Source organism: Cavia porcellus, unplaced genomic scaffold (assembly GCF_034190915.1).
Source record: "Cavia porcellus strain 051 isolate PalLab524CR breed Dunkin Hartley unplaced genomic scaffold, mCavPor4.1 scaffold_16, whole genome shotgun sequence".
In the NCBI taxonomy this organism is placed as follows: Eukaryota; Metazoa; Chordata; class Mammalia; order Rodentia; family Caviidae; genus Cavia; species Cavia porcellus.
The window spans coordinates 35,935,470-35,962,252 of record NW_026947499.1 but is presented as its reverse complement, the minus strand read 5'-3'; the positions used below and the strand labels follow the sequence as shown (position 1 = coordinate 35,962,252).

The window sequence follows — 26,783 nt, the reverse complement described above, 5'->3', positions numbered from 1 at the left end:
AAGTGTGTTTCTTCTGTTTCCTCCACTCCCTCTTGTCCTTTTAGCCACAATGGATATTCCATATATATCTGCTCCCATTGGAAGAACTACAAGTATAGTAGAAAAGAATGACAAGTATTTTGAAAACTTTGAAACAATTTATTGAGTTGCTTTATACAAGATTAACAATTTCCACACCACCCCCAACACCAACATAGTCGCTGCACAAAAGCCACGGTCCCTTTCACACTTAAGAAATGGCCACGTCTGGTAAGTGCTCAGAGACTATCACCTGCCAGGAAACCCCTGCAGCACCCTGAGCATGCTCTGCCCCACCCTCACACAGCCTGGCAAAGGATCCACCTTGCCATGGCTATTTAAGTCATTCACTCTTTCCTTACCACAAATAAAGCATAAACAAGAAAAAGAAGTCTCAAACTCCCCATCAAAGAAACATTTCCCTGAGGCAAGAGGCATCACTAGATTCCTAAAGATGAGGGCATCCTGCTCCAGCTGCACACTCAGTGGCACACAGGGAGGAGGGAGCACCAAGGCGGGAAGGGTTGGGGATGGGACCCGGTGTTCACGGGCAGAGGAGCCTGCAGAGTTCCCACTGCTCAGTCTTCACTGACAGCCTCAGCTCAGCTTTGAGCTCAGCTATACAAATCTCTTCTTTGGCTCTTTTGCTACTACCTAAGACTATTTGTAAACAAACTGGAAATCCAAGTTGCAAAAAAATATATAATAAAGGGATAAGGAATCCATGTGGCCTAATGTGAAACAGATTGGTTCTTACATACAAAAGGAGTCAGAGCAGAGGCCAGGCTGAACCGCTGACTGAGGTCTTGCTCCTACAAAAGGGGGAAGTGGCCAACCTCCATAGGAAGCGAGTTCCTGATCATCAGACACTGCGAGTCAGAAATCTAGATGTTTTTTACTCAGGTATGCATGCTGAGGATGCAGATTGCTCTCAACATATCTGAAATTGCTTACTTGGCAGTCAGACTCACCTGTGTTACTCAACAGGCCAGGTAAGTGTCCCCACAGTCCTTGTGAAGGGGCCACTGCTTGAGTCTGAGCAGCCTGGAGATGGGAGCTCTACAGTCACTATTCTTACCTGTCTCAGATCCACTCTCCAGGTTCTCTGCACATCCCCACCCCAAATCAACACTGAACCCCACTGCCTGGAGAGCTCTAGCACTTCCAGGCCTGTTCTGCGCAGCAGACACTTTACAGAGGCCTGTTCCTGCAGCTCTGCCTAAGAATGGTTTCTAAGAATAAGAAACTGGAATGTCTACCTGCGACTTGGAACCCTTTAAAACCCCTTGTCTCCTCAGCCCTTAGACATGAAGGGTTTGGGGGCTCCTCTGCAATCCACCTGCACCAACTCTGGAAAAACAAAATGGGAACCCTGGCTCGACTCGGACTTGGGGACCCAAGTGATATTCAAATCAGGATAGCACAGGTTATGACGTGCAGCCATAAAAAACTCAAAACTGGTTATGTCTTAAATACAGACAGATCTTTTAAAAAGGTCTTCATCTCAGATCCACTTGGGGTTGAATGGACATGTATTGTCGAATTCTGCTCCACCATAAAGGCACTGGAATTATGTCTTCATATAATGTGATGTGTGAAGAGCAGTCCCATTCAATCCAATGCATGTAATGGTAATGACGAAAACTGAGCCCCAAGATAGGGTGTCTTTAAAAATCCTACCACAATTGCTGAATCTACAAAAGTCATTTCTCTATAAGAGCTTCATTGTCATGGTCAGAGGAGAAACCGGCCCCCCCACAAAGAGCACACAACATGTGTTCTTAGTATTTTGCAAGCAGACAAGGTAGGTCTCCCACCTGTGGCTCTGGCCCAGGTCCTGTCCTCTTGAGTATACAGGCAGGGGATGGGATGCTGTGACCATCCAGGGATCTTACTGTGACCAGAAGGAACTTCTGGTCAGTAAGGCTCAGGCTGAATGCCAGGGGTTGGGCAGATCTAAAACAGCTGTGCCAACCAATCTGCCATCTGAGCTCCCAACAAGGCCCAGCACACTTCCCAGCCCAGAGCTGCCTCTGTCCAGTGATAAAGCCACAGGGCCCAGAGCACCAGGTCTTAAGTGCTTCATGAGCAACATAAGCCGCTCACTTAATTGGTGGCACATCAGAAGTGCCAAGAAGTGCTCCACTTAGAATTCCCGCCTGCTCCAGGAGAAAACCAGTAGGCAGAGAGTGCAATGAATGTCCATCATCTGAGACCTACATGTTCAGCTTCCACCCAGACCTAAGTCAGTCAAGCCTGTCCTCTGAAGCAATCACAATTTCCGTGGTACACCAGGCCCTTTTCCATGAAGTTGAGAAGCATCTGTAAAACAAAAAATAATGCAAATCTTTTAGGAACTCTGTTTCCTTTAGGCAGCATAACCAAACCTCAAGGAGGTCATTTAAGCAGCAAACATTCTCATGTATTTCAAGGCTCAAGCTGCAAAACATTTGACGGTGGTTGTGTGCACTGCTATTTGCAGCAGCTTGTTGCATGCATGGGCAGTAAGCACTGTGCAGGCAGGTGTGGCTGCTGAGCAGGGTGCACAGAATAGCAGCTTGGGCTATTGTACATCTCAGGTGACAAGTGCTACTCCACACTTGTCTGTGTGTCTAAAGCCTGAAGATCACAGGGAACTCAAGAGTGGCAAGAATGATTTTCTTACTATCAAAAGACCTTCAGATAACTGCAGGACCAAGTGCAAAGGCAATGGCATCCTGAGTTAATGCACGGAGGAAGGGGAAGCAAAGCATAGCAGAAAACAAGGCAGAGCCCAACACTGTGACACAGAGCGTTCACTGACAGCCCCTCCCCCCACAATCTAAAGAAAAGGACAGCCAAGGAAGAACAGAAAGTTCACCCACAGCACGAGTGTGAGCTCAGCTGCTCTGCTTTTTTTGTCTTTTTGAGAGAGGGTCTTACTATGTGGTTCAGACTGGCCTTGGGTGCACTTTGTAGCCCAGGCTGGTCTCAAACTTGCAACGATCCTCCTGCCTCAACCTCCCGAACGCAGGGATTACAGGAGTGTGCCACTACACCTGGCAGCTGTTCTGCTTTTTAATACCCAGACAGAAAACAAGAAAATAGTATAAAAACGCAACTGTTTTTTTCTTGTTTTGTTTTTTTCTTTTTCTATTTTTTGGCTGAACATACCACAGACCCCATGATTTGTTTCTAGTGACTCTTCAATTACTTTGTCTTTGAAGAGCAATAGTCCCCAGAGCAAGCAGAGGTGAGGCCGTGTGACATTCACACAACATGGCTCCTACCCTATTAGCTCTGGAAATGCCCACACCTCCAGTGGACACTCCACTCAGGCTTCTGCTGTGCTAGAGGAAGAAGAATATCCACAGACATAGAGGACCTGTTTTCATCTGGAGGTCTGCAAAACCCATTCTCACCCCAGACAGCTTGTGGCATTTACTACAAAAGCTCCAGCCTCCTGACATTCTCTCTTACTCCCATTTCCAGTTACCGGGCCCAGGTCCCGTATGGACAGCTCTCTCCTTACCAGTATATTCTTTGAATATGTTGGGAGCAGGTCTAGAACAGTTAGACATGAGCTTAAAACCAAGATATACCAGGTCTCTCACACTGGAATCCATGAGGTGTGTATACCCAAAAATCAAAGATCCAGGACAGTGAAGCAAGTCTACAAGATGCCCCCCTGGGGCACATGTGCCTTTTTGTGTTATCAAACTAGCTATACAACTAGGGCTTTTAGGGCTATTTCCAAAAACACCACTTTTCAGGAAGACATAGGTGGCCTCATTCCTTGTGTGCTCCCAAAACTTTCCAGGAAGGTTTTTACATCCAGCCAGAATGAAAGCTGCTTCTCTCTTGGGTCCATGCTACTAAAAGTAAGCTGTTTTTCCCCCAAGTCATGTATGGTGGCTTCTCAGTGTTACATGGACTTTCCTTTTATGAAAACTAAGTGTGGTGAGCTTCTGTTAACACACAAGGCCAGGAAGGTGCATGACTTCATTATAAAGGTCCTAGAGTGCACAGTGGCTCTTGGAAGCGATCTACCATTACTACTATCTTTTTAGTTGAAATGAAAAAGGCACACTTAAGGTAAAGAGCAATTCTGTTACTCAGGTCCCAAAACTTTCTGGGCTCACAGCTCAGGGAAGGCTGACCTAGCAGCCACTACAGAAATAGGTAAGGGGAAGACTTGAAACGGTAGAGGCTTATGTCATTCTGATACCCACAAAGCCAGAGCCCTGAGACAAAAGGCAAGAAAGACAACACCACAGTGACAAGGCAGAGACATGGAAAGCCCTGGTGACAGACACAGCGTGTAGAAGTGATGGGAAACAGTGCACAGAGTGCATGGCATGCTGCCTGTCTAGCAATTACCTGGCAGACTCTGCGGGACATGGGTGGACACAGCAGCGTGTGGGAGAGGCGCTGCATGAGGTGGGCTGGAGTGCAAGCCAGCCAGAAGACCTGAGAGAAACAGGAGGGAAGAGAACAAAAGACACACATTGAAGACAGAACAGAAAAATGGAACTATGGCCAACAAGAGCCCCTGATGACCTACAGGGCCAGTATGGAAGCCAAACGCCAAAAAGAGGGGCTCAGCACATCCCTGGGATGTTCCCTGTGTTCACATCAGACACACAGCAGGACCCACAGCACACCACAGCACACCACAGCACAGGGACAGAGGTAGGAGCAAGACTTACTGTGGCTCAGGCCATGATGGAAGGTCCCGGGGGCTGGGCCTGTGACAATGGCATCCTTGGAGACCCCTGCTTTGGAAGAGGAGTCCGCACTGAAGGAGAGTACGTGGAGCGGAAATGGGACAGGAGCTATGATCCCCAGTGAGTTAGAGTTCATGGCTCCAGGCAGCTTGGGGCTGCTGGACTTGTAGGATGAAGACAGTAGGTTTAAGGGAGAGGAGCTGGTCAGCAGCACAGCCCCACCCGTTCCTTTCTGGGGAGGAAACACAGCCACGCGGTCAGAACCCTCATCCTGTTCACAGCTCACTGTAACCAACCCTGTTAATATGTAGGATGGAAACATACTCATCAAATGCCTCTGGGCATTCCTACTCTGCAGCCCAAAAGAGAAGAACAAGGACAGTCTCTATGAACTAGAATGGAATAGTTTCTGGGATACAGGGTTAATTTTAAAAACAGGATACTAAATGTGCCTTTGTGAAGAAAGTATATCATATATACCATATATTTATATGTATTTATCAGTCTTTGATTTAAAAAGGAAAAACAAACTGGAAACTAAGATACACAGTTACCGTATGGGTGAGAAGAACACAGCAGAAGAAAAACCTCTCTGGATAGACCTGCCTACAGTTTTGTCTGTATGTTGGAAAAGTAAAAGATAAAAAAGCTCTCATTTTCCCAACATGCATCCATACTTCTTATAATTACACCTCACTATCCTCCCCGTCATGTATGGCAAGGTAGGTTTATGGCTGGGATACTCACTGGCAAGGAGGTAGACGATGTCACACTACTAACAGCTGCAGGCTTCAGGGAAGAGGTCAATAACTTTGCCACTCCCTGGGTACCACCACTAGAATCTCCATTTGGACCACCAGGAGGGGCCACCAGGGTCAGCTTCTGGGAAACAGGTGGCTTCTTCACTGCTGAGCTTGGAATGGGCCGGCTGGCAGCCTGTGCTGTGGAGGGGGACTGTACACTGGGAAGCAGGGCCCCAGATGCTGAGCTCTGCATTGGTGTTCCTCCAGAGGAAGAGCTGCCAGAAGAAGCCCCGTGTTTGGAGATGGAGCTGGCAAAAGGGTTATTCTTGTAAGATGGCCCTGCTGAACCAGGTGGGTGCTGTTTTGCTGGATGACTCAGCGAAGTGGAGGATGAGGCTGGGGTCTTATGGGTGCTGCTACTAGAGGCTGCCAAGCCTCCTGAGGTAGCAGGTGTGGAGGGGTGAAAGGGCTGGCCTTTGGCTGCTGTCTTCACAAGCTGAAGGAGGGAACGGTGACATTGCTGTGGAGAAGCGGCCTTTGAGCCTTGGAGCTTATTAACAAATGGGGCTGGGGGAGTGAAGCTTTTCTGCTGCTGAGCGCCTGCATGAAAGACTTTGACTTGGGGGCCAGGCACAGGAGCTGTTGCCTGTGGTCCGTGAGACGTCCGTGGCAAGCTGTGGTGCTTCACTTTGGACTGGTGTACCTCTGGCAGGCCCTTACTGAGGGAAGCCTGGCAGGGCAGCTCTTTGTAGCCAGAACTCTCTGGTTTTTTCTCCTGAGAAGATTGCCCTAGTGCTAGAGCCTGTTCAGCCAGGAAATTGAGGGGTGACTGCAGAGTGCTAGTGGGTGGTGGTGCAGAAGGATTGGGCTTCACAAAGTTCCTTTTCTCTTCTGTACACAAAACACCTGTGACTTTTTCTGCTGTTTTAGAGGGTGCAGGCAGTGTGAATTCAGAACTCCCAGATGCTCTGCTATTCAACACAGCCAGCTCCTTGGACACGGCTTCCACTGAGGAGGCTGGATTATGGACTAGGTCGTCATCCAATGAGTCCTCTAGGTTGACAGAGGCAGGGTTAGTGAGGCCACCTGACCCCTGAGATGGGAGCTCCCTGCTCATGCTCCCAACGCTCAGGCTTCCACCTTGGTGTTCGGAGGGCAAAGCAGTGGGGCCGCCACTCTGTCCTGATGGAATGGAAACCTTTTTATCAGGCTTACTGGAAGATTCCTAAAGGAAAGCAGAAACACTAATGTTTAAAAATATCCAAAGATGCCAACATTGGCCTTTTGAGGACACGAACATGAGAACGACTTGAGCTGCAAAGACTGAGCCTGCTTGTTTAATTAAAAAACAAGAAGAGGACAAAAGCAGGTGGCATGCCTGCCATGCAAAACACTGAGCAACCTCCAGGATGTGCTGGACTGGCTGAGACTGGGACACATGTTTTGTTGACAACTACATCCACAGGGAAACTTTTCTCCTTTCTGTTTCTAAAAAAGCCCAAGACTTGTTCAAGGAGACACTCTGCCTATTAACATTTAAAGTATCTCAGAGTGCTCCTGGCTGCAATCAGACTGATGCAAGGCCTAAGAATTGCCTTAAATTAGCTTTCCTTTCCACTTTGACTTTTTCCTTTCACAATACTTCTTATGAAGTAGCAATGGGATCCACCCCATCACTTCTGCAGCCCTATTTTTAATGCAGTGTGCCTCAGACATTGTAGGAGCTCAGCAAAAACTTAGGAATAAATGATTTACACTCCTTGGTCTGACAGTTTCTTTCCATACAGTGGACAGTACCACCAGCCCTCAAGAGGTGGTAAAATTGTGACAAGTAGCAATATTCTCTACACTGACAGGCAGTTTTCATATCTCTTACCCCTCTCACTGTATTTCTACAATTCTGAAAGGGAGCTCACCAGAGGCTCTATTTTTGTGCTTCTGTTCCAGAATACGTTGTATACTTCCTCCACAAGAAGACAACCATCAGTGTGCAGCCCTTCCTTTGTGGAGACTCTACACTCCTCAGAGAGCATCCTCAGCAATTGAGCCAGCTCTAGGCACTGTTTTGTATAACTGAGACTAGAGACGGTCAATTGGCCAGTTCAGGTCTCTGAGCTAGTTCAAGTTCAAGAAGCCGGCTGGGGATTTACCTCAGCGGCATAAGTATCTGCCCAGCAAATGGGAGGTCGTGAGTCTGAGCCTCAATACCAAAAAAAAAAAAAAGTTCAAGAGGCCACCTGAATAGGTGTCCTCCTAATCAATGAAGCATAATGAACTGCCATGGTCACTTGAGGAGTTTCCCAAACATGGCTGCAGGGAGAAATGGACAGTGAACACATGGCCTAAGCAGGCTAACTCACCTTCACCTTGATTTTAGAAGGAGCCATTACTTTCTTCTTGGCCCTGTGAAAGGAATGAACATGGAAAGATTCAGAGAAGATCCACAAAAAACAGTAACAGAAGCCAGGTATGGTGGCTCCTGCCTGTAATCCCAGCACTTGGGAGGCTGAGGCAGGAGGATCGCTGCAAGTTTGAGACCAGACTGGGCTACAAAGTGAGCTCAAGGCCAGCCCAAACTGCACAGTGAGACCCTGTCTCAGAAAGACAAAAGCCAACAAATAAAAAACAATAACAGAGTCGTGAGAAGTAAAAACACCAAGACACTCACAGAATTGATGTCAGGTGTCCATGGCCTCGTCGGCTCTCCTTAAACAGAGTTCTGAAAGAAACAGAACACTAGGCATTACACTCACCCTTGGCTATCAGGACTGTATTTCCAGAGCTTTGCTGGTAGCCTGGTGCCCAGTGGCTAGTCCTCATTAAATCCAGTTGGCTGGTGAGTTAAATTCATGCTGAGATCTAAAGCAGTCACACCAAAAACAGTTGTGGGCTTGACTCAGCAGGGTCATGGCTCTGCCCTGACCTCCCACAGCCATGTTTTCCCCAGGCAGCAGGACTTTCCTTACTACTTATTCTCTGTCCTCCCTAAGACAAAATATGGAGTGGCTATAATGTGTTTTTCCCTGGAGAAACTCAAGAGAAATCTTTATACAAGTCCAACCTAGAAAGAGAGAAGAGCAATCCCCAAGGCTTTGTGACTTACAGACAACTTGTCAAGCAGGTCCAACCAAGAAAACCAGATCTGAGTAAATTTCCTTGCCCTGGGCACAGCACCATACTCCATTCGTTGAAAGTGATGCATTTATTATGTGTCTTATTGTCTACTTATTGTAGCCTCTGGGATGGAACCCTAGCTTAGTTCCAATGAATCAGCCCTGCTACTTGACAGTGAGACTCTTTAGGACCAGTAAGGAATACTATCATGAATCCATCTTTCAACATCTGGAAGGAGTCATTATGTCAAAACAGGAACATACACACTGTGATGAGAAGACTAGGAAGGCAATCCTGCACTGAAGTGGGACACAAATGACAAGGACAAAGCCCTAGAGGTACCCTCCCTTGTAAGAAGACTGAGAAAATCTCTTCATAGTTACAGTATGTCACCAGGTATGGAGTTGACATCAGAATTGAGCCACCCAGACAATAACTCCTGAAGGCAGCATCTCTGCTGGCCTGGCTTTACAACAGTAGCACTTGATTACTTCTCAAGTGAATGACTGCCCATCTCATCTCACCTGGCCTGCATCCAACCTTTGGGCCACAGAGGCTTGACCTCGGCATCCAGAAAGGCCTTCACGCAGTCTTCCCATGCCTGAGCCTTGTTGTTCCTCTCTAGATCATGGCTTTCCAGTTTGACCTTCACCACCTGACAGAGCAACTCCCTGAGGAGGAGGCAGAAATAGGAGACTTCTAAGTATCCCAAATGCTTCTTCAAAATTTTAATCTTGAGCTTCCAGCAGCTCTGATAAAAGTAATGGGCCTAATTGTTACTACCAACACAGGCACATGCTTAAACACTGGCCCCACAAACCCTCAAATGAGGAAAGGTCCCAGTTTAGGCACACCTGATCTCATCATTCCACTGGAATTTCTTCCGGGGTCCCATTATTCTTCTGCCCCCCTTTTCTTCATCTTCTTCCTCATCAGAACAAATCCGTTCTCTTTGCTCCTTGTCTTTCTCTTCTTCCAGCATCCTATAGGGGGAAGACAGACAAACAGACCCTGAAGTCTTCCTACCTACCACATCCTCCTTCCTTTTCTTATATAAACTGGAACTTCCAAGATCAGAGAGCAAAAATGCTAAAGAGCCAAGTCTCATTTTGAAATGTAAGTAAATAGAGGCAAGAAGAGAGGACACAGTGGGAGTGATATGGCAAACTTACTTAGCAACCTTCGCTTGCGTGTGTGCCTGGCATTCATCTTGGTACTTGGCCACCTGTTCCGGCATTGCCCTGCCAATGGCTTCCTTGAGCTTCTGAAGAGGTTCCTTCAGGCGCCCACCCTGCAGAAAGCAGGACACAGCACAAAATGGTTTATGTACCACTCTCACACTAAGGACAGAGGATAGCGATAATCAAAAGGAGGTAGCACAGTAACAGATGTGGGCCCTATACAGACTCAGCCATCCTCAGCTGGGCCCGAAAGCCACCCACCTGTTCATAGAGGTGAAGTTTTCGAGCACGTTTAACCAGAGCATCCTTGCTGCAGGGCAGGAATGAAGCAAGATAGGCATATACCCCAGAACGGATTTGGCTGCTCAGCTCCCGAGTTTGCACCTCTATGCTGAAGAACAGAACAGAGTCATCAGCAGTCTGTGGCTCACTGTAAGTTCACTCTCCATTAGGTCACCCTACATTATATGGAGGAGAAAGCTAGGTGCCAAAAGTAGGTCAGATCTTATCCTATTGGTCACAGGATTCAATTGAGCAGCCAAGTGCAGCAACCAACAAGAACAACTCCCAAACTTAATGGACATGATGAGATAATGTGAGTCAAGGCTCTCAGGTCAAGGGCAGGACCAAATAAAACAGAGCCCAAGAGAAGCTCTGAGTACTAAATGTCATAAAGAAAACCAACAGCTTACAAAGTGGAGAGAATGAGTTAACTTAGTGAGGTTTTCCAGCCCTGTTTTTTTTTTCAGTTCCCAATTCCATCTATTACTATGAGGTCAGGGAAATCTTCAAAATTCAGTTCCCTCAGCTGGATAAGCAGGGCAATACTTCTCTTTAATGCCTTGAGTTTTCCATATTTGAAAATATTCACCTGGGATCTTTATTCACACAGCCCTCCCCCATCTATTCTTTGCAGACCATGCTTCCTGATCCCAGTGGCCAATCTAGATTGTGGCCAGGGCAGAGTCATTTTCCAGAACATTCCCATGTCTTGACAACTGTTCTCAAACATTTATGCAGCAAAAATCCTCAGTTCATGAACAACAAATTTCTCCAGCTATGAAATACAAGAGGAGAAAAGCTGCAAAGCTGGAGGCCAAACCCAGGAATTTGGCTTAGATTTATGTTTGGATTTTTTGTTTTTTCACTTTTTTTACTCCAATTCACACAGTGCAATGCCTCAGAGGTTCTCGGCCTTGTGATGGGAAAGGCTACAGTGGCAAGAAGTGACAAGAAGAGAATAAGCACTGAAGAGCACTCCAATGCAGAGCAGACCCTGAGGCCACCACACTGTTCTTTCTTCTGGATTTTCAGAGACAGGCAAGCAACACAACCCCTTCTCTGTCCTCTCATCTCATACTTGCTAAGCAATCCTCTTCTAACAGAATAGAATACTGTTTATATACAGTATCCTACTGAAGATTTGTAGCTAAAGATTAGAATGGTCTATCATTCCTGGGAACAGGTATTTTGTGTTCCTATTTTAATAGAACAGCAACAATGAAACCATATTAACCTAATTCTTCTACCTCCATACTGTCACCTATACGTAGTTAACTATACTCCCAAGCTCCCCTGGCCTGCTCAACCCAGGCATGGTTAACAACAGACACAAACAAACAATACTCACTCTAGGAGGATGCCATTAATATCCTGGGTGAAGAACTTCTGTCTGCTCTCTCCCTCAGCAGCTCTGGCAGCCTGGTTCACAGCAGACAGTAACAGCCATTAGTGCCCTTTCCCCACACATCCCTCTCACTCACCCACAGGCCTAAGAGTCACTGCTCCGCAAAAGCATCTATCAGTAAACCTTTCCCAACACTTTCCTGACTCTGCCCGAGTCCCAGATTCAAGTCACTTGTGATCAACGCTCTTTATTCATAGCTGTTGCAGCATCTGTGGACTGTGTATCTTATGATTTAAAACAGCAGTCACATAAAAGAAAGCCACATGGAAACCAAGCAATCCTGAGGCATCTGGTCAGAGGCCAACTCACCAGCTATCTAAACTCTGGAGCCAAGATTCTACCAACTACCCAATGAGGTGGGATTTTTATACACCAACAGTAATGAAACAAAAAAAACTTCCATCCACTAGAAATAGCAATAAAAATAATGATGCATAGTTTTAATATTTAAGGACACTGTCATCTTTTGAAAATTCATAATCTATTTATGGTTCATCACACACTAGCATCCAGATCATTACAATGACATGCTATACTGTCTGAAATGATGAGTTTACTTAACAGTCCTGTTTTGATTTCTGGTTTTTTTTTCTTTTGTTTTCTGAGAGTCTTGCTATGTTGTTCAGGCTCACAGCAATCCTCCTGTCTCAGTCTCATAAGTGCTAGGATTACAGGCATGAGCCACCATGCCTGGCTTGTTTTGCTTTCAATGAGAATACCATTCACAACCCAGAATTCAGGGGACCCTGAAGTGACCACAACAGCAAACCTAGGGACCCTAGTAGCAAACTCTACAAAGACTGAAATTGGTGGTTCTCACATTTGGCTGTTATGACTAGCTTCTGCTGCCTCCAACCAATCAAACTATAATCTCTAGGGAGGAGACTCAGGATTATGCTTTCTTTAAGTGGCCAAGGCACCAAACTCTGTAAACGTAATCTTTGACTCTAATGTGCAATGTTGAGAATCAGTGAACTAAAGAGAAGAGTTGCTGACATGCAGGCTTTAGGCAAAATAAAATTTATGAAAGCAGACATGAAACATAATAATGATGGCAGCTGGCCAGGAATTTAGCTCAGCAGTACAAGCACCTGCCTGGCACACATGAGGTCATGAGTTTGATCCATACTAAAAACAAAACAAAACAAAAAATAATGATGACAGCTGGTATGGTGACATGTAGTCCCAACTACTTGGGAGGCTGAGGCAAAAAGATCAAGAGCCCACAAGCTCAAGACCAGCCTGGGCAGCAAGGCAGGACACCATCTCAAAAGAAAAAACAAAACACAACAAGGGACTGTCTTGAACAGTGATGGTACACGTTTCAGAGCTTTTAGTGATACAAGCTGCAGCATGCATACCATAGATTACCACCACTGCTTTAGGAGGGGATAAATCTTGATCAAACCATCTGCCTTCCTTTAACTCCCTGGGTCCACACCAATCTCTGACTGCTCATCTGGTCCACCGTCTCTTTTACTATGGAAGGATCCCCCCGCCCCCCGCCCCCGCCAGGTTCTACCTAGATCTCGCTTCTCTCCACGACTTCATTCCCCATCATGGCTCTAACACAATACACTCCCAGAAGCATTCAGAATCCCACCTTGGTACTTTCAAGGTACTGGAATTTAGTTTTAGGGAAAATAACACCAAGTCATTTTCTGGTTAAACTTAACACTGTTAGTTCAAATTACCCTCAAATTAATTCAATCTAACTCCTGAAACATGTGTTTCAAAATACCTCACTGTTTGTCAGACCCATCAACAGGTTATGTTTTGAAATAAATTTCATCTTTAACTAGCAGCCATTTCTCCAACACTTCAGAAACTTTCTCCCTTTTTATGTAGCTCAAACTCATGAAGATCTTCCTGCCTCAGCCTCTTGAGTGCTGGGATTACAGCATGTGCCACTATGCCTGGCTACTTTTGCCTTTTTAATCTTTGAAAAGATTTTCCTTTTGAAGCCTTTTTTTCCTTCCACAGACAACATCTCCAAGTGTCTAGTTTTACACTGTGGACAATCAAGGCCAAGGATTTAGCCTCAGGGGCACAAGCACCTGCCTCGTAAGCACAAAGTTGTGCATTCAATCCTTGGTATCAAAATAAATAGATAAATATTTATCTATCTATCTGTCTATAGATATATACACACACACACATATACTGAAGACCATCAGTCAAGTGCTGCATTTTTAAATAAATCTAATTACAGAGCAACTGGATATATATCTGATAGCCTTCCGGGAATAAATGAGGTTGTCCTTCACCCTCAGAAGATATTCTTGCCTAGAACTGTATAACCAATCAATCCTAAATTAACTAGGAAATGAAGTTAAATCAAATACCCTGATTAGGCTACTTTGTAATAGTTCGAACACTTTTTTTTTTTTTTTTTTTTTGGTCTTGTGTAGCTTGTAATTTAGGCTGGTCTTGAATTCTTGAATTCACAATGTTGCCCAGGCTGGGCAACTCAAAACTCTCATCCCCTTGCCTTAGCCTTTGTAGTGCTAGATTACAATTGTGTAGCACACCTGGCTGCTTAGCTTTCTCCCTTCCTATCTCCCTCTTATCCTTCCTACTTTGAGAGGGAGAAAGGGACAGTGTCTCCCTATATATCCTAGGCTAGTCTCAAGCCTCGGTCTGTCAAGTAGCTTGAACTACAGGTCCACTACACCTGGCCTTCGGTGACTTTGGCAGGTGGAAGGCAGTACTAGAGACTGAACCTAAGACTTTCACACTAAAGTACATCTCCAGCTCTATTTTTTTTTTTTTTTTTGGTGGTGGTACCAGGGATTGAACTCACAACCTCGTGCTTGCCAGGCAGGTACTTATGCTGCTGAGCCAAAACCTGGCCACATCTCCAGCTCTTTTTAGGCCACATCTCCAGCTATTTTTAGAAACAACGAGACAGGATTTCACTAAGCTGCTAAGCAGCCAAGCTGGGCTCAAACTTCCTGTTTATATTCTCGGACAGTCTGTCTCAGCCTTCCAGAGTGCTGGGATTATAGGTGTGTGCTATCATGCTTCTCTGTTTCTTAATGAATTATTTTAGTGTTAAAAAAAAAAAAGGTACTTGTAGCCTTTCAGTAGCTCTAAAATCATGTACTGTACTTATTTTTGCTTAATAGAATAAAATCTGACATGGTTCTGTTTTTTGAAAGGATCACATAAGTTGGGGTTTCCCCTACTTTATTCTCTTTAAATTCCTCTCCCAGGGTTTTTGGCAACGCACAAGTTCTAACTTGCAAGGAAGGCACAGTGGAGGGGGAGTACCACAGGGGACTGTTATTTTCTGATCTCAGGATCATTGCCATTTCACGCCTGAATGAAAAAGACCAAAACAGCTCTAGGTCATCTATACAGACCAAGTTGATCAGTTGCCTCACTCATCATGACAACAACCTACGAGTGTATCAAACTTGAATTTCCTGAGCACCTGAACTATGTTCCACTAACCAAGAAAAAACATGTAACCAACATACAGAAGATGGGACAAGATCACCGTATCACTGGATTCCCTGGGCCCATTAAAAGATACAAATGAGTAAGAAATGAAAAATGAAGTAACATGAAAAGGAAACTGAACATCATTTGGGCACTGAGCAAGGTTCCCGTTGGGAATACCTCTTTAAAATGGGTAAGTTAGCTGGGCATAGTGACTCATGCCTGTAATCCCAGCACTCGAGAGGCTGAGGCAGGAGGATCATTGCGAGTTCAAAACCAGCCTGGGCTACAAAGTGAGCTCAAGGCCAGCCTGAACTGCATAGGGAGACCCTGTCTCAAAAAGACAAAAATAAATAAAATAAAATAAATTAAAATGGGTAAGTTTTCAAAGATACTTTTTAAAGTTTTAGGTATCAAATTTAGTTAGAAAATAAACCTATTTTGCTTTGATAAAGTGTTTTTCCATAAAGGATCATTATATATCAGGGTACAATCTTTTATATACTGTGGTAGACTGCAAAACAACCACAGAACAGGACCCTCTCTATTCCTGAAACCCTGAATCTGGGTTGTTCTTGCGACTTGTGTTGGCCAAGAGTACAGCAGAAGCATTCAGACCCTCATACCAGATATGGGGGTCCTGCAACTTACACTTTCACACTGACATGCTGCTGAGATCAACTACAGTCTGAAGAAACCCGTGCAAAAAAGGGCCCAGGAGTAGGAAGCCTGGTCAGCACCAGTCAAACTCCAAACTAAATACAGCTACAACAGTGAGTTCAGCAGAATCAGGAGAAAAACCACCTGGCCAGCCCACACTACAGACAACTGGATTACTACTAAGACAGTATTTTAAGGTCTTTTTTCTCCCTTTTTCTAACAGCAACGTCCAGGGCTGGGGATTTAGCTCAGCAGCATTTCAAGACCTAGGATCTCTCCTTAGTAAGGATCCAAATGTTCACAGATGGCTTTGGGAATTGTACATAACTTCTGTGTATAAATGCATTCTTTCCCTGGGAAGACACCTTTCTCAGCAGATTCTCAATAGGGCCTGGGGCTCCAAAGCACTTGTGCACACATGTGGGAAGCTGTAGACTCCTTAAGCACATGACTCTGGTTGAAATGGAGCATCTGGAGATACTTCTGGAATGGCATTAAGTCACTTTTAAAAATAAGCTTTCTTAATGCAATCATTAAAAATAATGAGGGCTTCATAATAATATTTATAAAGTGAAACAAAATCAGGAAAAAATTATTCACAACTATAATCACAACACAAAAAATGTAGAGGCTAGAAAGGAATATGCAAAATGAAAGTGTTTTTAGACTAATGAGGTAATGGATAATCCCCCACATACTTTTCACTCATCTTCCAAAGCTTCTTAAGACTCTTACAGAGCAGCACCAGGTGAAGACTGAAATACCATGTTCACATTCCAACACTATATTTTCAACTCAGAACATCAACAACCTCTCCAGTCACTACCTCCCCATCAGGACCCAGGCCCACTGTATCTTCAGGATCCTAAACCCTGTGTATGACATCCAAGAACCATCACACCTTCCCAAAGAGGGTGTTTACATAACAGGTTTCTTACATCACAGTCCAACACTGTTTAATTTCCACTAAAGGTGCCTCCATTTTTCTGAAGAAAGTGATATAGAAAGTTACTACTCTAGTACATGACCTACAGTGGCAATGAAGGTATCACTCAAGAATTCTATTTTGGTCTTTCTCTAAACAACTGGCTTCTGTTACCCAGTCCTTATTCAATGGGGTTAATAAGCCTTTAGAAACTATAAATAATTTGATTACAAACCAGAGAATAACAAGGAGTAATATTTTTTAAAACATGATTTCTGAGCGCAAATACAGGGCAATGTGCTCAAACATGCCAAGTTTGAGGTTCAACTCCTTCCAGTTCAATTTTATATTAAGATACATTCTAAATTGCTGATATGGCACAATTCATTTAAATCATTAAATCATTACATCCAAAGAGAACGTATGTTCAATACTGCACATAAGTTAACACAGATGAACTAGGGATTCAAGTAAGATGCTTTTTTGTTTCATGAACTGTGTCAAATATATTCTGGAAGTGAGAAATCATTTTTAGTCATGGTTGACATCTCACCTTAACCCTGAAACTTAAAGAGATATTACACATAACAGTGGTTCTGAGATGCTATGAGAATCACTAGTTCAAAATTCACAGCTATAGAGTATACATGCCACTGGAGCTGTAGTACAAATGATGCTTAATGCAAAATGTTATTTTAACTAAAAGGTAATGTCATCATAACTAGCAATACATGCTTGGTTCATGATAGCACTACTGAATGGACAGTTCTTAGCACGTAGGGATCAATTCCAGTCACTAGAGGGAAATAGCAGGCTGGAATACGGTAAATGTTGCTGCTAATGTTTACAGGGCATGGACAGCACTGACATTAAGCTCCTTTGTATTTATCACCATGTAAGAATTTCTGTGATCATTATCAGGGATGATAAAGGATGCAAAGTTGCAACCAAATCCCAGTAGCAAGTATGCATAGATAAGTCTGTAATATTTGTTTACAAACTTTGGTGAGTTTTCAAAACCTGCATCAAAATACTCAAAATATGAATCTCTGCTTCAGCTGCCTGCTGCCAACATCAGTGTTTGCCTACTGCAAAAAACGAAAAATGTGTGGGAAAGAAACTGCAAGCAAAAAGAAGAAAGTAGTTGCCAGAAATGAAGGAAGCAAGAAAGGCCTAAAGAAGCCTGATGGGCAAAGTTTACACTGTTTCCTCACTTAGGACAAGCAGAGAGCTTAGAAAAAGTTCACACTTTCACTGCCAACTCTATAAGAGTATCGCTGGGCCCCGAGCTTCACGTGGTGCAGAACCAATGCCAATCTGCCCAAACCACTTCCAGGAAAGCCTGACAATGTGTCACCATACCTGAGCCAGTTCCTTAACGCGTTTCTCCAGGGACATTGGCAGGCCTTCAGGGAGGGAAGAGGGCTGCCTGAATTCCTGGTCCAATCCCACCCCGAGGGAATCACTTCCATCATCCATATCTCGGAAGGGGCTTCCTTCTGGAGACTCACTAAGCAGCTGTTCCAGGTCCAGATCAGTCAGGGAGTCCATAGCAGTGGCTGCCTGGAGCAAGTCATTCTCAGAAGTAGAGCCAAAGAGTGACAACAAGGGGTCAGAAGGGCCTTCCAATTCCCGGAGCCCTGGAGTTTCCACTGATGAGATGGTTACAGGCTTATGCTCTTCCTCTCTCTTTTTCTGGGCCTCTTTCTCCTTCTGAAATTTCTTTAGCATCTCTTTAACACTCAAAGCCCCAGAATATTTTTTCTTCTTTTTCTCCTTACTGGCATTGAGAGCAGTAAAGCTGTAAGTAAGACAGAAACTGGTTACTGAGGCTATAGGACCCCTCCACAAGGAAACTCAAGAGGCCTTTACCCCTGCTCCCAGGGCAATGGTCTCCAGGAGAACCTTAGTCACAGTCCACCCTGTTATTACTCCTCCCTCCTTTTGGCATACGGAGCTCCTTCTGGACCAAAGCTTGAGAGTGAATACAGGTTAGCAACACAGTGTCATGTAATGCTAAATTTCCGCTGGGTTTTAAGAACCACTGCCAAGCTGAAATAAAAGGTTGCAGAAAAGAAGACGGGCAAGAAAAGTATTTAAAGGGAGAAAACAGGAGCAGCAGAGAACAGCAGCAACAACTTGGAGGCAGCTGGGATGAGACTAACTGAGAAGAAAGCATGACTGCAAAAGGCAAAGGAAAATAGCAGAGACAGAAAAACTGGGACAGAGAGGTGCCCAAGAGAACAAGAAACATCAGCAATCACACAGTGACAGAAATAGCTGCCAGCACTGACAGTGAAACAGAGGAACTCTGGCTGTCTGACACACAAGATGAGAGTGGCTGACCAGGCTCAGAACAGCCCTCCAAGAAGCAAGCAGGAAAGTAGGGGGCCAGGCCTACTGCCTCCTCTGAAGCTGTGGGGGAGGGTCAGTCAGCTCCCAGGGGTCCTGCCCTCACGGGTCAGACTTATCCCAGCGAAAAGCTGCTGCCTCTCACCCGGCTTTGGAAAACTTGGACTTTTTCGATTTCTTCTCCTTGTCATAAGTGTCATCTTTTTTCTTCTTCTTTATCTTCTCACCACCTTCCTTCAACTTCCGCTTCTGAGAATTAAAGACAAGGCACAGTTACACGGCTCCCTGACTCGGGGAGCAAGTGCACTACTGGGCACTGGCCTTGCTCCTCCCGGGGCACATCCTGAGCCCTGTCTTACTTCCTTCAGGAATAGAAAAGCTCTCACAGCAGTAAATGGACCACAGACCTTCAGCATTCCCACCAACAGTGTCTCCTGGGAACAGGGTGGACACAACAGTGGCTCTTCTGAGGCCTGAAACCTTGTTCATTTGGATGTACATGTCCTTCTTCATTTTAAGTAACAGGTAGTAGTACACAGAACCTAAAGTACACTCAATCTAAGGCTGACTTGCTTTCAGCAGGTGACATCCCTTGGAAATGAAGTCCTCTATGTATCCACTAAAGACGGCCAGCAAGAGTAATGCACACCCTCATGCCTGACTCCACACCCTCATCTCCACCCCAAGATCACCTCATGAAACTGAACCTGCTGGGGCATCAAGTGACATAGACACGACTGAGGGCTGGCTGGAGCCCCCACATTCACATCATCTTGCCAAAGCTCAACCTTTCCACCAGCCTCTGAGCAACCTAAGCCGTTGCACATTCAGAAGAGTCACCTACTCATCTCATTGGGTCACATCAAAAGATATCTCTGAAATCCAAAAGCAAGCATGTTCTAACCTTTGGAGATTTTTTCTTCTTTTCTTTAATGAAGTCATCTTCAGATTCTGATGCTTGTCTAAACTGCAGGGTTCCCGAGTTAATGTAAAATCCTCCATATTTTGTAGTCAAAGAAGCAGGAACAAGCTCATCATACTGAAGAGGGGGAAACATTCTGTCAGCTCCAAATTCTAGTTCTATGGTCCACAGGTACACTAGACAGGTACACAGGACTCTTAAGAGATAAAATTACATTTCTTTTTCCTACTTCAGACAGCATAAGAAAACATCCTTCCTGCCAATCACAACAACGTGCGCTACCATGTGTTAAGATAGTGATCATCATTTTCAGATGCAGGAACCACAGCCTGAGTCCAAAAGACCATCTTCTCTCACAGTGCTGCTTAGAAGCACATGCTGCTCTGCCCCCATATTTTAGCCACTATCTGTATAAGCAAGGTATAATAGTTCTGAGACTGCACACCGGCTACTCACCGCCTCAGAGTTATCGATGAAGGAATCCGACTCATCATAACCATACCCCATGTCAATCAAGTCCTGAATTCGATCTTTTCTACGTTTCTTTCCACCCTAAAATTTAAAAGAGGTCACATGCTTTTTGATAAGTATACAGAATTAAACATTGCACTGAACTGCATCAGCTAGTAATAAAAGACTGTAAAGTATTACAATAGTTATATACCCCAAAACCTCTTTCCCTGAAGACCTTTGAAAAGGGCAGATTTGTATCAAAATAAAATTGTTTAAGACAAAAGTATAAACTAAATAAATGGCTTTTTTTTTTTTTTTGGACAGGGTCTTGCCATGCAATTCAGGCTAATTCCAGTACTTGCGAGGCTGAGGCAGGAGGACTGCTTTGAGTTTGAGGTCAGCCTCTCAAGTACTGGGATTACAGGCATGCACCACCAATTCTGGCAACAAATGGCTTCTTAAACTTCATGCCAAAACACTTTTTCCAAAGCAGGATAATAAGCTTTCTTATTCATTCATCTATTTAGCTCACACACCAGTTCCTGCTGTGAGTGATTTCTGTATATTAATACATTTATTTAACAGTTACATTGTCTTTTTCTGAGCTTTCCATTTACTTCCAGATCAGTGCAGGTTACCTGATAGTCTACTAAAGGAACATGTAAATATCTGGAAACCTCTCCCACCAAATGAGGTTCTTTCATTGCCCAAGAGAAAAATCTTACATATTTTTCTTCAAATTTCCGTGCAAGGGCCTCCACTTTATGCCGTTCCTTTTCTTCATCATTAAAAGGATCTATGAGATCTTTCTTCTGTAAAAAAACCATTCCACAAAAAATAAGAGTCACAAAAAATTGTTGTAGCTCTAGCCATAGAATCTTTATTGACTATGTAACACCCATAAACACTGTATCATAAAACTATCATAAAACAACTGTATCATAAAACAACTATTTTTCAAAGGTAAAATACTTGTACATGTTACCAACTCATCAGTATTTACTTTGATTGTTTAAAAAAGTAAAACTTCCATTCATGTAATTCAACAAAACTTGATTAAATGTCTAAATCACCTATTACAGGACTATAGTAATGGAGCTTTAAATACAGATTAGAAAATGCTCAATCTTTAGGGAACTGTTTAGAGTTGATTTCCTTTGTAATTCTGTAACTTATTTTACATGTTTGAAAAACATTCTGAGGTATCTGTAGGCTTCACCAGACTTCCAAAATAATCAATGGCTCAAAAACATTAAGAACCCACTGAATGTAGTGTAAGTCCTAGAGAGCTGCTCTGCTTTCCTGTTCAGAAAAAGTAGCCTGAATGGTACTTATGTCAGCAGTACCAAAGTGAAACTAAGGTTCACCACATTCCCTACCCTTGGAAATCTATCTTCAAGGGTCCATCCTTTCATTTTGTCCTCCAGTTCCAATAATCAGCACAAATACTTCCATAAAGATTTTCAAAGTTAATTTTTGTTCTGCAAGCTTATGCTTACATTTTTCTCAAGTAAATTTTCCAGAGTTGGTCCTTAAGATTCTTCAGCAAAGAATCTTTTTTTTTTTTTTAAGGCAGGGTCTCACTATGTAGTTAAGGCTGGCCTTGAACTCATAGTGATCCTCCTGCTACAGCCTCCCAACTGCTGGGATTACAGGTGTGCAGCACTATGTCCAGCTAAAATCTTAATCTGTACCAAATATGCTTAGGACTTCAGAATAGACCAAAAACACTAAAAACTGAATGCTGTTTGGAAACAAAATTCTCTTATTCCACCCTCCTTCATCTCGGCTTACTGAGACCCATGTATAAGCATTAGTTACTAAATGATTTACAACATGTATGCACAATAGGATATTACAGAACACACTAAAAACTATACACAAATGGGTAATTTTTTTAAACTAGTGTTTATGTGTATCTTCTAATTTTTCAATGATCATACATAACTTGAGTGGTTAAAATAATTTTAAGAAATTCTACCAATTTTGAACATCACTGGATTCAACATATATTCCTTTATACCATATAAACAGTAATCTTCCAATAACTTGCTAGGGATGTAGCTCAGTGGTAGAGCACTTGCCTAGCACGCACGAGGCCCTGGTACTATCCCCAGTACAGAAGGAAAAAAAATGTGTACCAATAATGACTACTATTTCCCAACTATATGAAGGTCTGGCTCTGTTTAAACAGAGCACCCTGGACTATAAATTCTCCTCTGCCCAAGCCCTCTGGTCTGTATTTGTAGCTGACTTAAACAATAATCACATTGTAACTTCTGTTACCTTCACTGGTACAATTCTCCTAAAACATCTACAAGATTGCAAGTTCCTTTGAGGCTAGGAGACCATCTTCCCCTCTTCACATAGTCCACGGTGTCTAGCACAGTGCCTCACATTGTAAGGAATATATGCTAAATGAATCAATGCACAAATATATCACATTATATTATTCATTCATTTTCTTCTTACCCCTCCCCCTTTCGCCCCCCACCCCGTCCATTCTGGGGATTGAAGTCAAGGCCTCCCACATGCTACACAAGTGCTGAGTCTAGGACTGAGTTATACCCACAGCCTAAATTATATTATTCTTTTATCACTGCAGAGCACACCTCCAACAATTCAGGGTCTCACTATGTAGCACTCGAACTTGCAGCAATTCTCCTGCCTCAGCCTCCCAGGTATGGGATAACAGGTGTTTGTCACCACACCTGCTTCAATGCTGTTTCCATCATTAATTAGTCATAATTCAAATTAGTCTTGGATGTGCTACTCATTTTTCTCTAGCATAAGTCAAGATAATTATTTTATAAATTTTCTTCCTTTGTGCCCAGTAACAAGATCGGCTAACCACATGCTTGCTTTGGATGAGTTACATGATCCTGGGGCAATCTAAGACTTCTAGTCTCACTTTTTTACTATGAATGCCCATATGTACATGCTGACACCTACATGGCAGGTTGCAGGGCGATCTGGGGATACTGGAGTGTACCTTGTCTCCAGGCTGAAGGCCTTTCACCTTTCCTCGTATATTTTTCACCAGCTCTGGGTAGAAGAACTCTGGGCAGCGTTTGTGATCTGGTTCAAAGAGGGTGAGAGTAATCCGAACAGCAGCTGCAGCTGGTTCACAGTCCTGATGCTGTTCTGTTCCCCCAATCTCCTCTTTCCGAGACTTCTTCAAAAGAGCAGGATTCAGAGAACCTGGGAGAGAGGTGAACTGGACCCTGTGGGGCTCCGACATGGCTACCAATAAGTCTTAGCAGGTGTCACTGCATGGCTTCTGTTAACATTGAAAAGAAGGGCCAAGTCAAACCAAGATGAAAAAAATAAACATTTTCCTGTTCTATTTAACTTTGGGGGAGGAGTGCTGAGGCTAAATAAAACACACAGCCTGATACACACTAAGCAAGTGCTGTTTCACTGAACTATCCCTAACCCATAGATTTAAAATAATTTCATTGTTGACAAGACTCTATTAAATCTATTTTAATTGCCATTTATTGCTTTTTTCGGCTTGGTACTCATTCTAAATGTGCATTTTTCTTAACTGTGAAAATCATCCCATGTTACACAATTGAAGTCAAAAAGGATTGCAGTTAGGCTCTTCTCCCATGGAACGCCTCCCATTTCTTTATGCCTAGAATGATGCCCTTCTCCAGCTAGATCTTAAATAAGAATTCACCGGGCCAGGGGTTTAGCTCAGTGGCATAAGCGCCTGCCTGGCAAGCGCAAAGTCATGAGTTCGACCTGGGTACCACAAAAAAAAAAAAAAAAAAAAAGAATTCATCTATAGGGTCTTTTGTAGATTTTTTTTTTAAACATTTAATCCTTTAACTCAGTTTGAGCTCACTATGCTACAAAATATAAGGACAGGCTTTCACCACAGAACTGCCATCTAATACCTGATAAGAGTAAAAAATATAAAAATTAAATTAAAATAATTATCAGGCAGCAAAGAGATTAGCAGTAAAACATGTTGGCCAGTGGAAAGACCACTTACCAACTGCACTAAGACGCTGAGAGTCCCTTAAAAGAAAACTCCAATGCACTCAGGACATCTGTGATGCACTGGATGGTGCAAATAGTAAATCCCATCTGAAATGTGAAGGTTTACAGGTCCCACTCTGAGGGAGTAGGCACAGTGTAAGTCTAAGAAGAAATCAGCAAGTTATTCAATAGGATAAAGAAAGGCAATCTTGGAAATAGCAATTAATCCAAGTGGTTCTGTGCCGCTAGTAACTTAAAAATACAACCTTTCTCAGTCCTAAGTTTTAGAGATCGCAGCTTTAATCCACTCAACACAAAAAAGCCATACTCTTAGTTGTGAAAGCCCAAGATGGTACAAAAATTGAACCAGAAAACAAAGTAATCCAAACTACAATATATTAACACTTAGGAGTTAGATTTGAGGATGTTTCATAACCATCACATGACACTGTTTGTTCTAAGTCATTTGAAAATTTTAAGAGAATCAGATATATTAAAGTATGACATATTAGACAATTTTAATTTGAAATCTTTAAGAAAATATAATTCTAAAATGTTTATGTTTTTAAAAAAAAAACCTGATTTATGTTTATTAGGTTTAGGAGCATTTAAGTTCTTAGGAAGATCTTTACTATTAGGTTTACAATTTCAAGACGTTTTAAGTATTAGAGAAAAAGCTATAAAACATTAAATGCAGTTTAAAACATTTAAGGGAATTTGATTAACCTAGTGATGTGCCAGTTGTTTAAGGGAATTTAATCTGTTCAATGGGTGCATTAATTGAATCTGTCAAAAATTAAGCAGTTTTGATTTTACATAAACATTCTTAGATTTGTAAATAAAACAAGATTTATGAGTACAATTTAAGTCTTAAAAATAGCAAAATTTTTAAGTACACAACTTTAATGAGTTGCACATTATTTTTAGTATTCGACACACAAAAACAACCTTCTTAAAAAAAAATCATCAACTAATTAGGGGGAAAAAAAGCTAGTATCTTTTGCATCTCTGATTAGTCCCTAACACTGAGTATGCTTTTGTTACTGTAAATGCCATATATCCTTTTTAACCAATTTTCAAGCGGTTACTGGTGAAACTAAACTGTGTGTACTAATTTTGTAATTAGTCTATTTACTGAATTATTTGTTTTCTCTTATATTTTAATAGGTCGTCCAAGCAACAAAAATGAAAATTCTCTTTCTGAAAAATAATAACTGACTTTTGCTTTTTTCATGTCTTATTGCATTGGCTAGAACTTCCAGGCCATTGGAAAATAACATTCTTTGCCATGTTCCTGACTTTAGAAGGAATGCTCTTGGTGAAGTGTAAATGTTAGGATTCCTACTTTTTCATCAAGTCATCACAATATACTTGAATTCCTCAAAAATTAAGAATTTCTAAATTAACGTGTTTTACTGAATTATTTTTCTTAACTTTACACTACACAGTTTGTCTTTAAAAGAACATACAAAAAATAAAAGTACATGCACACTGTAAATGCCAGTCCCTTTAAGTAATCCAAGGTACTTCAGGGAAACTGAAATACCCTACCCCTTACAACTGCAATCTCTGCACAGCACAAAGTCTAAAGCTAATGGGCCTACCACCTTCTCAAGCAGGTGACTCAAGAATCTAAGTTTAGTTTAGTCCTCAATTCGGGCTTCCTTGAATCTAAATGGGAGTGGAGAATCTAAATGGGAGTGGGATCTTTTGTAAAGTGCCATGCTTCCACCTGGTCCGCAAAAGTTTGGGCAGGAGTCCTTCTTCATGGCAGCTAACAGTTCCCGCTACACTGACATCTGTCTTGCTGCTGTCACAACTTCTTAGAAAGTGTCAAACTATAGCGAAGGTAACGCAGGAACCCAACCGGACGACACGCACCTTTGTCCCCAGCGCCCACGCGGGTCGCAGATGTCCCCCCGCGACGGTCCTCATGCCGGCCCGCACTTCGGTTTGCCGCGCGGCTAGCAGCTGGCTCCCAAACCCTGAGTGCGGGCAGCCACCCAGCCAGTGCCCCGACCCATGGCCGTGTCCCCGCCCCAGGGACTCGTCAGCCACGCCGCGCGCCCGCCCAGAAAAAAGCGGACAAATGCCAACTCCACGTCCAACAAACAACTCGGTCAGCGAGCGCCCTGGCCGGACCTGCGCGCCACCCCGAGAACTGGGCGCTCCACGGAAGCCAACGGCGGGAGCGAGCGAGCGCGGTGTCCCAGTCCTGGGGTGCGGGCACCGGGGATCCGGGGTCTTCCGGGCTGCAGCCAGGCGGGTCTCGCCCGGCGCGGGACAGCAGGATCAGAAGGAGACTGGCTTCAGGCCGCGCCGAGATCCGTCAGAGCAGCGCCCGCACGCAGCTACAGGACCCGCCGGCGCCTAGGGCTCAGGAACGGCCCGGGGCCCTCGTCCAACTAACGGAAGCGACGAAGGGAAAAGGAACTGAGTCCAGCGTCCGGGGGCGGGGCGGGCGACGAGGTCAGCTCTCTCCTGCTCTCAGCTGGCCGCACCGTCCTCGCCGCCGCCGCCGCCGCCGCCGCAGACCCTGGACGCTTCGTTGTCACGAGCCGGAGGGAGGGGGAACCAGCCGGGAGTCTCGG

The 26,783-nt window shown here is 43.8% G+C and overlaps 1 protein-coding gene across 5 annotated transcripts; it reads right to left on the bottom strand.

Moving 5' to 3' along the window:
* Window positions 1-117: 117 nt before the first annotated feature.
* Ubn1 (ubinuclein 1) lies at window positions 118-26,759 on the bottom strand. 5 transcript variants are annotated; one of them, XR_010039821.1, is made up of 18 exons: window positions 26,074-26,759; window positions 23,198-23,485; window positions 20,931-21,017; window positions 20,209-20,304; window positions 19,735-19,869; window positions 18,976-19,079; window positions 17,841-18,279; window positions 11,393-11,463; window positions 10,024-10,153; window positions 9,754-9,872; window positions 9,436-9,564; window positions 9,106-9,252; window positions 8,136-8,186; window positions 7,828-7,870; window positions 5,472-6,692; window positions 4,707-4,772; window positions 4,378-4,467; window positions 118-2,340 (listed from the first exon to the last, which is right to left on the bottom strand). XR_010039821.1 is itself a non-coding variant. In XM_003477731.4 (18 exons), the coding sequence occupies exons 2-18, from the start codon at window positions 23,444-23,446 to the stop codon at window positions 2,291-2,293; spliced, it is 3,411 nt and encodes a 1,136-aa protein (XP_003477779.1). In that variant the 5' UTR covers window positions 23,447-23,485; window positions 26,074-26,757; the 3' UTR covers window positions 118-2,290. The 5 variants fall into 5 exon arrangements, 4 of the variants coding, with proteins under 4 accessions (XP_003477779.1, XP_012997109.1, XP_063082496.1 ...); XM_003477731.4 differs by having other exon boundaries at window positions 4,707-4,956; window positions 26,074-26,757; XM_013141655.2 differs by lacking the exon at window positions 26,074-26,759 and adding an exon at window positions 22,492-22,619 and having other exon boundaries at window positions 4,707-4,956; window positions 23,198-23,378.
* Between the last annotated feature and the right edge of the window lie 24 nt (window positions 26,760-26,783).